The following is a 13,334-nucleotide window of genomic DNA, read 5'->3' as shown; positions in this document are numbered from 1 at the left end:
GAGCTGGTTACAGCCGGCCTGGCTCGTTACCATGAGCCTGCGCTCCCAAAGGTCCCAGGTCCACCGAAGCTACAACATATATGGCCTTTGGGCCTTACTCAACTCAAAAGACTAGCCTTGATAGGTGGGGACTTCTGTCGCCTTATATGTTGTGCTTCTTATGCCTTATTTGTTGTGCTCCCCCACCATCGCTACATGATGTGGGACTAAACCCCAACAATCTCCCCCATTAGTCACACATTGGGGTGCCTCCGCCCCCTTTAGTCACACATCGGGGTGCCTCCGCCATCTGTGACGCTCGAGATTTTTTTATTGGGTTTAGTTTTTTTACCATGGGCTCACGAAACCAATTGTTGGAACCAGTGGTGACCACCGAGTTCACGATCTTGGAGCTGGCTTACTGCAGGCCTGGCTTGTTACCATGAGCCTACGCTCCGATAGGTCCTAGGTCCACCGGAGCTATAACATATAAGGCCTTTGGGCCTTACTCAACCCAAAAGACTAGCCTTGATTGGTGGGGACTTCTTTCGCCTTATATGTTGTGCTTCTTCTGCCTTATATATTGTGCTCCCCCACCATCGCTACACGATGTGGGCCTAAACCCCAACAATCTCCCCCTTTAGTCACACATTGGGGTGCCTCCGCCCCCTTTAGTCACACATCAGGGTGCCTCCGCCATTTGTGACGCTCGAGATTTTTTTATTGGGTTTAGTTTTTTTTACCATGGGCTCACGATACCAATTGTTGGAACCGGTGGTGACCACCGAGTTCATGATCTTGGAGCTGGTTACAGCCGGCCTGGCTCGTTACCACAAGCCTGCTCTCCCATAGCTCCTAGGTCCACCAAAGCTACAACATATAAGGCCTTTGGGCCTTACTCAACCCAAAAGACTAGCCTTGATAGGTGGGGACTTCTTTCGCCTTATATGTTGTGCTTCTTCCGCCTTATATATTGTGCTCCCCCACCATCGCTACACGATGTGGGCCTAAACCCCAACAATCTCCCCCTTTAGTCACACATCGGGGTGCCTCCGCCCCCTTTAGTCACACATCAGGGTGCCTCCGCCATTTGTGACGCTCGAGACTTTTTCATTGGGTTTAGTTTTTTTTACCATGGGCTCACGATACCAATTGTTGGAACCGGTGGTGACCACCGAGTTCATGATCTTGGAGCTGGTTACAGCCGGCCTGGCTCATTACCACAAGCCTACTCTCCCATAGGTCCTAGGTCCACCGAAGCTACAACATATAAGGCCTTTGGGCCTTACTCAACCCAAAAGACTAGCCTTGATAGGTGGGGACTTCTTTCGCCTTATATGTTGTGCTTCTTCTGCCTTATATGTTGTGCTCCCCCACCATCGCTACACGATGTGGGACTAAACCCCAACAATCTCCCCCATTAGTCACACATCAGGGTGCCTCCACCCCCTTTAGTCACACATCGGGGTGCCTCCACCATCTGTGACGCTCGAGATTTTTTATTGGGTTTAGTTTTTTTACCATGGGCTCACGATACCAATTGTTGGAACCGGTGGTGGCCACCGAGTTCACGATCTTGGAGCTGGCATACAGCCGGCCTAGCTCGTTACCACGAGCCTACGCTCCCATAGGTCCCAAGTCCACCGGAGCTACAACATATAAGACCTTTGGGCCTGACTCAACCCAAAAGACTAGCCTTGATAGGTGGGGACTTCTTTCGCCTTATATGTTGTGCTTCTTCCGCCTTATATGTTGTGCTACTCCACAATCGCTACACGATGTGGGACTAAACCCCAACACTCTCCCCCTTTAGTCACACATTGTGGTGCCTCCGCCCCCTTTAGTCACACATCGAGGTGCCTCCGCCATCTATGACGCTCGAGATTTTTTTATTGGGTTTAGTTTTTTTTACCATGGGCTCACGATACCAATTGTCGGAATCGGTGGTGACCACTGAGTTCACGATCTTGGAGCTGGCATACAGCCGGCTTGGCTCATTACCATGAGCCTACGCTCCCACAGGTCCTACGTCCACCGGAGCTAAAACATATAAGGCCATTGGGCTTTACTCAACCCAAAAGACTAGCCTTGATAGGTGGGGGCTTCTTTCGCCTTATATGTTGTGCTTCTTCCGCCTTATATGTTGTGCTCCCCCACCATCGCTACATGATGTGGGACTAAACCCCAACAATCTCCCCCTTTAGTCAAACATCAGGGTGCCTCCGCCCCCTTTAGTCACACATCGGGGTGCCTCCGCCATATGTGATGCTCGAGATTTTTTTATTGGGTTTAGTTTTTTTTACCATGGGCTCATGATACCAATTATTGGAACTGGTGGTGACCACCGAGTTCACAATCTTGGAGCTGGCTTATAGCCGGCCTGGCTCATTACCACGAGTCTGCGCTCCCATAGGTCCCAGGTCCACTAGAGCTACAACATATAAGGCATTTGGGCCTTTCTCAACCCAAAAGACTAGCCTTGATAGGTGGGGACTTCTTTCACCTTATATGTTGTGCTTCTTCCGCCTTATATGTTGTGCTCTCCCACCATCGCTACATGATGTGGGACTAGACCCCAACAATCTCCCCCATTAGTCACACTTCGGGGTGCCTCCGCCCCCTTTAGTCACACATTGGGGTGCCTCCGCCATCTGTGACGCTCGAGATTTTTTTATTGGGTTTAGTTTTTTTTAACTTGGGCTCACGATACTAATTATTGGAACCGGTGGTGACCACCGAGTTCACGATCTTGGAGCTGGTTACAGCCGGCCTGGCTCGTTACCATGAGCCTGCGCTCCCATAGGTCCCAGGTCCACCGAAGCTACAACATATAAGGCCTTTGGGCCTTACTCAACTCAAAAGACTAGCCTTGATAGGTGGGGACTTCTGTCGCCTTATATGTTGTGCTTCTTATGCCTTATTTGTTGTGCTCCCCCACCATCGCTACATGATGTGGGACTAAACCCCAACAATCTCCCCCATTAGTCACACATTGGGGTGCCTCCGCCCCCTTTAGTCACACATCGGGGTGCCTCCGCCATCTGTGACGCTCGAGATTTTTTTATTGGGTTTAGTTTTTTTACCATGGGCTCACGAAACCAATTGTTGGAACCAGTGGTGACCACCGAGTTCACGATCTTGGAGCTGGCTTACCGCAGGCCTGGCTTGTTACCATGAGCCTACGCTCCCATAGGTCCTAGGTCCACCGGAGCTATAACATATAAGGCCTTTGGGCCTTACTCAACCCAAAAGACTAGCCTTGATAGGTGGGGACTTCTTTCGCCTTATATGTTGTGCTTCTTCCGCCTTATATATTGTGCTCCCCCACCATCGCTACACGATGTGGGCCTAAACCCCAACAATCTCCCCCTTTAGTCACACATCGGGGTGCCTCCGCCCCCTTTAGTCACACATCAGGGTGCCTCCGCCATTTGTGACGCTCGAGATTTTTTTATTGGGTTTAGTTTTTTTTACCATGGGCTCACGATACCAATTGTTGGAACCGGTGGTGACCACCGAGTTCATGATCTTGGAGCTGGTTACAGCCGGCCTGGCTCGTTACCACAAGCCTGCTCTCCCATAGGTCCTAGGTCCACCAAAGCTACAACATATAAGGCCTTTGGGCCTTACTCAACCCAAAAGACTAGCCTTGATAGGTGGGGACTTCTTTCGCCTTATATGTTGTGCTTCTTCTGCCTTATATGTTGTGCTCCCCCACCATCGCTACATGATGTGGGACTAAACCCCAACAATCTCCCCCATTAGTCACACATCGGGGTGCCTCCACCCCCTTTAGTCACACATCGGGGTGCCTCCACCATCTGTGACGCTCAAGATTTTTTATTGGGTTTAGTTTTTTTACCATGGGCTCACGATACCAATTGTTGGAACCGGTGGTGGCCACCGAGTTCACGATCTTGGAGCTGGCATACAGCCGGCCTAGCTTGTTACCACGAGCCTACGCTCCCATAGGTCCCAAGTCCACCGGAGCTACAACATATAAGACCTTTGGACCTTACTCAACCCAAAAGACTAGCCTTGATAGGTGGGGACTTCTTTCGCCTTATATGTTGTGCTTCTTCCGCCTTATATGTTGTGCTCCCCCACAATCGCTACACGATGTGGGACTAAACCCCAACACTCTCCCCCTTTAGTCACACATTGTGGTGCCTCCGCCCCCTTTAGTCACACATCGGGGTGCCTCCGCCATCTGTGATGCTCGAGATTTTTTTATTAGGTTTAGTTTTTTTTACCATGGGCTCACGATACCAATTGTTGGAATTGGTGGTGACCACCGAGTTCACGATCTTGGAGCTGGCTTACAGCCGGCTCGGCTCGTTACCACGAGCCTATGCTCCCATAGGTCCCAGGTCCACCGGAGCTACAACATATAAGGCCTTTGGGCCTTACTCAACCCAAAAGACTAGCCTTGATAGGTGGGGACTTCTTTCTCCTTATATGTTGTGCTTCTTCCGCCTTATATGTTGTGCTCCCCCACCATCGCTACACGATGTGGGACTAAACCCCAACAATCTCCCCCTTTAGTCATACATCGGGGTGCCTCCACCCCCTTTAGTCACACATCAGGGTGCCTCCGCCATTTGTGACGCTTGAGATTTTTTTATTGGATTTAGTTTTTTTTACCATGGGCTCACGATACCAATTGTTGGAACCGGTAGTGACCACTGAGTTCACGATCTTGGAGCTGGTTACAGCCGGCTTGGCTCATTACCACAAGCATGCGCTCCCATAGGTCCCAGGTCCACCGAAGCTACAACATATAAGGCCTTTGGGCCTTACTCAACCCAAAAGACTAGCCTTGATAGGTGGGGACTTCTTTCGCCTTATATGTTGTGCTTCTTCTGCCTTATATGTTGTGCTCCCCCACCATCGCTACATGATGTGGGACTTAACCCCAACAATCTCCCCCATTAGTCACACATTGGGGTGCCTCCACCCCCTTTAGTCACACATCGGGGTGCCTCCACCATCTGTGACGCTCAAGATTTTTTATTGGGTTTAGTTTTTTTTACCATGGGCTCACGATACCAATTGTTGGAACCGGTGGTGACCACCGAGTTCACGATCTTCGAGCTGGCATACAGCCGGCCCGGCTCGTTACCACGAGCCTGCGCTCCCATAGGTCCCAAGTCCACCAGAGCTACAACATATAAGGCCTTTGGGCCTTACTCAACCCAAAAGACTAGCCTTGATAGGTGGGGACTTCTTTCGCCTTATATGTTGTGCTTCTTCTGCCTTATATGTTGTGCTCCCCCACCATCGCTACACAATGTGGGACTAAACCCCAACAATCTCCCCCTTTAGTCACACATTATGGTGCCTCCGCCATTTGTGACGCTCAAGATTTTTTTATTGGGTTTAGTTTTTTTACCATGGGCTTACGATACCAATTATTGGAACTGGTGGTGACCACCGAGTTCACGATCTTGGAGCTGGCTTATAGCTAGCCTGGCTTGTTACCATGTGCCTACGCTCCCATAGGTCCCAGGTCCACCAGAGCTACAACATATAAGGCCTTTGGGCCTTACTCAACCCAAAAGACTAGCCTTGATAGGTGGGGACTTCTTTCACCTTATATGTTGTTCTTCTTTGGCCTTATATGTTGTGCTCCCCCACCATCGCTACACGATGTGGGACTAAACCCCAACAATCTCCCCCTTTAGTCACACATTGGGGTGCCTCCACACCCTTTAGTCACACATCGGGGTGCCTCCGCCATCTGTGACGCTCGAGATTTTTTTATTAGGTTTAGTTTTTTTTACCATGGGCTCACGATACCAATTGTTGGAATTGGTGGTGACCACCGAGTTCACGATCTTGGAGCTGGCTTACCGCAGGCCTGGCTTGTTACCATGAGCCTACGCTCCCATAGGTCCTAGGTCCACCGGAGCTATAACATATAAGGCCTTTGGGCCTTACTCAACCCAAAAGACTAGCCTTGATAGGTGGGGACTTCTTTCGCCTTATATGTTGTGCTTCTTCCGCCTTATATATTGTGCTCCCCCACCATCGCTACACGATGTGGGCCTAAACCCCAACAATCTCCCCCTTTAGTCACACATCGGGGTGCCTCCACCCCCTTTAGTCACACATCAGGGTGCCTCCGCCATTTGTGACGCTCGAGATTTTTTTATTGGGTTTAGTTTTTTTTACCATGGGCTCACGATACCAATTGTTGGAACCGGTGGTGACCACCGAGTTCATGATCTTGGAGCTGGTTACAGCCGGCCTGGCTCGTTACCACAAGCCTACTCTCCCATAGGTCCTAGGTCCACCAAAGCTACAACATATAAGGCCTTTGGGCCTTACTCAACCCAAAAGACTAGCCTTGATAGGTGGGGACTTCTTTCGCATTATATGTTGTGCTTCTTCTGCCTTATATGTTGTGCTCCCCCACCATCGCTACACGATGTGGGACTAAACCCCAACAATCTCCCCCATTAGTCACACATCGGGGTGTCTCCACCCCCTTTAGTCACACATCGGGGTGCCTCCACCATCTGTGACGCTCGAGATTTTTTATTGGGTTTAGTTTTTTTACCATGGGCTCACGATAACAATTGTTGGAACCGGTGGTGGCCACCGAGTTCATAATCTTGGAGCTGGCATACAGCCGGCCTAGCTCGTTACCACGAGCCTACGCTCCCATAGGTCCCAAGTCCACCGGAGCTACAACATATAAGACCTTTGGGCCTTACTCAACCCAAAAGACTAGCCTTGATAGGTGGGGACTTCTTTCGCCTTATATGTTGTGCTTCTTCCGCCTTATATGTTGTGCTCCCCCACAATCGCTACACGATGTGGGACTAAACCCCAACACTCTCCCCCTTTAGTCACACATTGTGGTGCCTCCGCCCCCTTTAGTCACACATCGAGGTGCCTCCGCCATCTATGACGCTCGAGATTTTTTTATTGGGTTTAGTTTTTTTTACCATGGGCTCACGATACCAATTGTCGGAATCGGTGGTGACCACTGAGTTCACGATCTTGGAGCTGGCATACAGCCGGCTTGGCTCATTACCATGAGCCTACGCTCCCACAGGTCCTACGTCCACCGGAGCTAAAACATATAAGGCCATTGGGCTTTACTCAACCCAAAAGACTAGCCTTGATAGGTGGGGGCTTCTTTCGCCTTATATGTTGTGCTTCTTCCGCCTTATATGTTGTGCTCCCCCACCATCGCTACACGATGTGGGACTAAACCCCAACAATCTCCCCCTTTAATCAAACATCAGGGTGCCTCCGCCCCCTTTAGTCACACATCGGGGTGCCTCCGCCATATGTGACGCTCGATATTTTTTTATTGGGTTTAGTTTTTTTTACCATGGGCTCATGATACCAATTATTGGAACTGGTGGTGACCACCGAGTTCACAATCTTGGAGCTGGCTTATAGCCGGCCTGGCTCATTACCACGAGTCTGCGCTCCCATAGGTCCCAGGTCCACTAGAGCTACAACATATAAGGCATTTGGGCCTTTCTCAACCCAAAAGACTAGCCTTGATAGGTGGGGACTTCTTTCACCTTATATGTTGTGCTTCTTCCGCCTTATATGTTGTGCTCTCCCACCATCGCTACATGATGTGGGACTAGACCCCAACAATCTCCCCCATTAGTCACACATCGGGGTGCCTCCGCCCCCTTTAGTCACACATCGGGGTGCCTCCGCCATCTGTGACGCTCGAGATTTTTTTATTGGGTTTAGTTTTTTTTACCTTGGGCTCACGATACTAATTATTGGAACCGGTGGTGACCACCGAGTTCACGATCTTGGAGCTGGTTACAGCCGGCCTGGCTCGTTACCACGAGCCTGCGCTCCCATAGGTCCCAGGTCCACCGAAGCTACAACATATAAGGCCTTTGGGCCTTACTCAACTCAAAAGACTAGCCTTGATAGGTGGGGACTTCTGTCGCCTTATATGTTGTGCTTCTTATGCCTTATTTGTTGTGCTCCCCCACCATCGCTACATGATGTGGGACTAAACCCCAACAATCTCCCCCATTAGTCACACATTGGGGTGCCTCCGCCCCCTTTAGTCACACATTGGGGTGCCTCTGCCATCTGTGACGCTCGAGATTTTTTATTGGGTTTAGTTTTTTTACCATGGGCTCACGATACCAATTGTTGGAACCGATGGTGACCACTGAGTTCACGATCTTGGAGCTGGCTTACAGCTGGCCCAGCTCGTTACCACGAGCCTGCGCTCCCATAGGTCCTAAGTCCACCAGAGCTACAACATATAAGGCCTTTGGGCTTTACTCAACCCAAAAGACTAGCCTTGATAGGTGGGAAGTTCTTTCGCCTTATATGTTGTGCTTCTTCCACCTTATATGTTGTGCTCCCCCACCATCGCTACACGATGTGGGACTAAACCCCAACAATCTCCCCCTTTAGTCACACATTGTGGTGCCTCCGCCCCCTTTAATCACACCTCGGGGTGCCTCCGCCATCTATGATGCTCGAGATTTTTTTATTGGGTTTAGTTTTTTTTACCATGGGCTCACGATACCAATTGTTGGAACCGGTGGTGACCACCGAGTTCATGATCTTGGAGCTGGTTATAGTCGGCCTGGCTCATTACCACAAGCCTGCGCTCCCATAGGTCCCAGGTCCACCGAAGCTACAACATATAAGGCCTTTGGGCCTTACTCAACCCAAAAGACTAGCCTTGATAGGTGGGGACTTCTTTCGCCTTATATGTTGTGCTTCTTCTGCCTTATATGTTGTGCTCCCCCACCATCGCTACATGATGTGGGACTAAACCCCAACAATCTCCATCATTAGTCACACATTGGGGTGCCTCCACCCCCTTTAGTCACACATCGGGGTGCCTCCGCCATCTGTGACGCTCGAGATTTTTTATTGGGTTTAGTTTTTTTTACCATGGGCTCACGATACCAATTGTTGGAACCGGTGGTGACCACCGAGTTCACGACCTTGGAGCTGGCTTATAGCTGGCCCGGCTCGTTACCACGAGCCTATGATCCCATAGGTCCTAGGTCCACCGGAGCTACAACATATAAGGCCTTTGGGCCTTACTCAACCCAAAAGACTAGCCTTGATAGGTGGGGACTTCTTTCGCCTTATATGTTGTGCTTCTTCCGCCTTTTATGTTGTGCTCTCCCACCATGGCTACACGATGCGGGACTAAACCCCAACAATCTCCCCCATTAGTCACACATCGGGGTGCCTCCGCCATCTGTGACGCTCGAGATTTTTTTATTGGGTTTAGTTTTTTTACCATGGGCTCACGATACCAATTCTTGGAACCGGTGGTGACCACCGAGTTCACGATCTTGGAGCTAGCTTACAGCTGGCCTGGCTTATTACCATGAGCCTACGCTCCCACAGGTCCCAGGTCCACCAGAGCTACAACATATAAGGCCTTTGGGCCGTACTCAACCCAAAAGACTAGCCTTGATAGGTGGGGACTTCTTTCGCCTTATATGTTGTGCTTCTTCCACCTTATATGTTGTGCTCCCCACCATCGCTACACGATGTGGGACTAAACCCCAACAATCTCCCCCTTTAGTCACACCTTGGGGTGCCTCCGCCCCCTTTAGTCACACAACAGGGTGCCTCCGCCATCTGTGACGCTCGAGATTTTTTTATTGGGTTTAGTTTTTTTACCATGGGCTCACGATACCAATTGTTAGAACCGGTGGTGACCACCGAGTTCACGATCTTGGAGCTGGCTTATAGCCAGCCTGGCTCGTTACCACGAGCCTACGCTCCCACAGGTCCCAGGTCCACCGGAGCTACAACATATAAGGCATTTGGGCCTTACTCAACCCAAAACACTAGCCTTGATAGGTGGGGGCTTCTTTCGCCTTATATGTTGTGCTTCTTCTGCCTTATATGTTGTGCTCCCTCACCATCGCTACACGATGTGGGACTAAACCCCAACAATCTCCCCCTTTAGTCAAACATCGGGGTGCCTCCGCCCCCTTTAGTCACACATTGAGGTGCCTCCGCCATATGTGACGCTCAAGTTTTTTTATTGGGTTTAGTTTTTTTTACCATGGGCTCACGATACCAATTATTGGAACTGGTGGTGACCACCGAGTTCACAATCTTGGAGCTGGCTTATAGCCTGCCTGGCTCATTACCACGAGTCTACGCTCCCATAGGTCCCAGGTCCACTGGAGCTACAATATATAAGGCCTTTGGGCCTTTCTCAACCCAAAAGACTAGCCTTGATAGGTGGGGACTTCTTTCACCTTATATGTTGTGCTTCTTCCGCCTTATATGTTGTGCTCTCCTACCATCGCTACATGATGTGGGACTAGACCCCAACAATCTCCCCCATTAGTCACACATCGGGGTGCCTCCGCCCCCTTTAGTCACACATCGGGGTGCCTCCGCCATTTGTGACGCTCAAAATTTTTTTATTGGGTTTAGTTTTTTTACCATGGGCTCACGATACCAATTGTTGGAACCGGTGGTGACCACCGAGTTCACGATCTTGGAGCTGGCTTATAGCCGGCCCGGCTCATTACCATGAGCCTGCGCTCCCACAGGTCCCAGGTCCACCGGAGCTACAACATATAAGGCCTTTGGGCCTTACTCAACCCAAAAGACTAGCCTTGATAGGTGGGGACTTCTTTTGCCTTATATGTTGTGCACACCCACCATCGCTACACGATGTGGGAGTAAACCCCAACAATCTCCCCCTTAGTCACACATCGGGTGCCCCCGCCATATGTGACGCTCGAGATTTTTTTATCGGGTTTAGCTTTTTTTTACCATGGGCTCTGATACCAATTGTTGGAACCGATGGTGACCACCGAGTTCTTGATCTTAGAGGTGGCTTATAGTCGGCCCAGCTCGTTACCATGAGCCTAGGCTCCCATAGGTCCCAGGTCCACCTGAGCTACAACATATAAGGCCTTGGGCCTTACTCAACCCAAAAGACTAGCCTGATAGGTGAGGGTTCTTCCACCTTATATGTTATGCTCCCCTACCATCGCTACACGATGTGAGACTAAACCCCAATAGACACGGCCACTGAGGTCGTTGTAGGACACATCTAGCTTCGAGAGGCTGATCATCTCACCGAGCTCCACCAGAAGCTCACCAGCGATTCTATTCCTCAACAGGTTCAGCATTGTTAGAACCTTCAAGCTTGTGATCTCTTTTGGTATCTCGCCGGTGAGTTGGTTGTGACTGAGGTCTAGCACTGTCAGCGACTCGCAGTGGCTGAGCTCTCGTGGAACGCCGGCAGTGAGCGCATTGGCACTGGCATTGAGCAAGGACAACTTCTTGAGATGGCCGATCTCCAGCAGCATAGGACCGGACAGATTATTGGACGCCACTAACAACAAACTTAGCCCAGGACTAGGGATCACCTCCGAGAGCTCCCCTGAGAGTAAGTTATTGCTCAAGTCCAAGATGTCATTCATGGGGAGATAAAAAAGGCCTGTTGGAATGGAACCACAAAGGAAGTTGTTGTTCAGGTGAACTTTGGCAAGGGTCTTACAATTATCGAGGTCTTCAGGGATTGGCCCAGAAAGCTTGTTCTGCATCAGAATGAGAGACCAAAGCTGCCTCCCGGCGTAGAGGTAGGACGGTATGGTGCTGCTGAGCTGGTTGTCCATGACATCCAACTCCAGCAGCCTACCGTTCTTGCCTAGGTATGCTGGGAGCTCCCTGGTAAGGTTGTTTTGCCATACATGGAGGATTTCCAACTGATACAATTCCCCGACAAACTCTGGGATTGCGCCTTGGAGTTTGTTCCCAATTAGATTGAGTAGTTTTAGTGTGATTAGATCGGCAAAGCTTGTCGGTATCTCGCCGGTAAGCTGGTTGAAGGAGAGATCTAGGGACATGAGGTTCTTGAGGCTGCCAAGCTCGGCCAGGATTTCGCCGACCAAGTTATTAGAGAATAAGAATAGCACTTTGATCTGAGTGAGGTGGCCGAGCTCCAGAGGGATAGGTCCTTGGAGATTGCAGTGGGCCATGTCAAGCGTGACAAGGGCCTTGAGCTCGCCCAACTCTTATGGGAAACCACCATCGAACAAGTTCAACATGAGATACATCTCCTTGAGTCTCTTGAGCCTCGAGAGCGATGGTGGCACAAGGCCAGATAGGGAGTTACCATTGAGGAAGAGGTACTCGAGCCCCTTCATGTCGCCGTACTCCTTGGGTATACCACCTAGGAAGTTGTTCCCGCCGAGGTGCAGGTGGCGTAGCCTTGCGTGCGACCTCCCCAAAGACAGGAGGGGGCCGGTGAGGTTGTTGTCATAGACGTCAACGACCTCCATGGAGGGGAAGTAGGGCGGTGCCGGTCAAAACAGAAAGGAACCGAAGATGTTGTTGTTAGGATTGATCTCAGTCAGGCCGGTCCAACGACCAGGGGCTGGGCCCTGATCTTGCGCCCTGATCAGGGGCGCACAAACCAACCAATGGTTGGTGGGCTCCCATCGCACAGTGTTATAAAAGGAAGGTGGCGGCTAGGGCTTAGGACACGAGGTTGACTGCATCCGCCAACTCCCCACTGCATCCTAACCCTAGTCCGATCGAGAGGCAGCGCTGACAGCAACAAAAAGTCCATCGCCCTCGTCTCCACCAGGATACCACCGCTTTACACTGTGACCTCTTCACCGCCACTCATCTTCCACCATTGCCATGGACAACTCCTCCTCCTCCAAGCCCACTGAAAGTGCATCTAGCCCTTTAGTGGGTTTTGGATGATTAAATGACAACGTGATTAAAGGTCTAACCCATTTACTAAGTGTGGACAGGAAATAGGTTATCTCACATATATTTAATGAAAGACAAAATGATGTATTGTTGGAAACAATCTAGTTCAAATGCAAGACAACAATGCAAATGTAATTCATGTAAGGCTTATTCATTGTGGGATTCGATGACTCATATGAAAGCAAGCACATTGAAAAATAATTGATGAAACATGAGGGATTGCATATGGAATGGTCTCACCTTTTCTGAGCTTGTGAGATAAAAAACAAGTATACAAATGAATTTAATGAATGATTCAACACAAAGTGTGACTTGATGGTTTGAGTTGGTGAAGATAGAAAGGAAAGGCTTTGAGGTACTAAGCAAAGGTGAAGGACAAGCGATGGCTTGGCGACCGAGGAATTTAGCTAAGGCAAAGAAGGAAGTACTTGCATTTAGTCATGGCACCAATCAAATCATGTTGGTCATATTGAAGTGGAGAATCATATCCTAGATGAATTTATAAAGTGATGACTTGATACCTTTGAATCCAACTCTCATTTGTTGAAAGGAATCAAGTGAAATGCTCAAGATGGCTATGCTCAAGGAGAAAATCAAGATCGACATGATTGACACCCTCACTTGGTGATCAT

At 49.9% G+C, this 13,334-nt stretch overlaps 1 protein-coding gene across 1 annotated transcript; it reads right to left on the bottom strand.

Moving 5' to 3' along the window:
- Nucleotides 1–10,943: 10,943 nt before the first annotated feature.
- On the bottom strand, nucleotides 10,944–12,263 carry LOC136468569 (leucine-rich repeat receptor-like kinase protein THICK TASSEL DWARF1). Its single transcript, XM_066467091.1, has 2 exons — nucleotides 12,098–12,263; nucleotides 10,944–11,995 (listed from the first exon to the last, which is right to left on the bottom strand). Exons 1-2 carry the CDS (start codon nucleotides 12,261–12,263, stop codon nucleotides 10,944–10,946), a joined length of 1,218 nt encoding a protein of 405 aa, XP_066323188.1.
- Nucleotides 12,264–13,334: the final 1,071 nt, after the last annotated feature.

Source organism: Miscanthus floridulus, chromosome 8 (assembly GCF_019320115.1).
Source record: "Miscanthus floridulus cultivar M001 chromosome 8, ASM1932011v1, whole genome shotgun sequence".
In the NCBI taxonomy this organism is placed as follows: Eukaryota; Viridiplantae; Streptophyta; class Magnoliopsida; order Poales; family Poaceae; genus Miscanthus; species Miscanthus floridulus.
The sequence above is the reverse complement of the archived record's forward strand: the minus strand, read 5'-3'. Positions and strand labels throughout refer to the sequence as shown.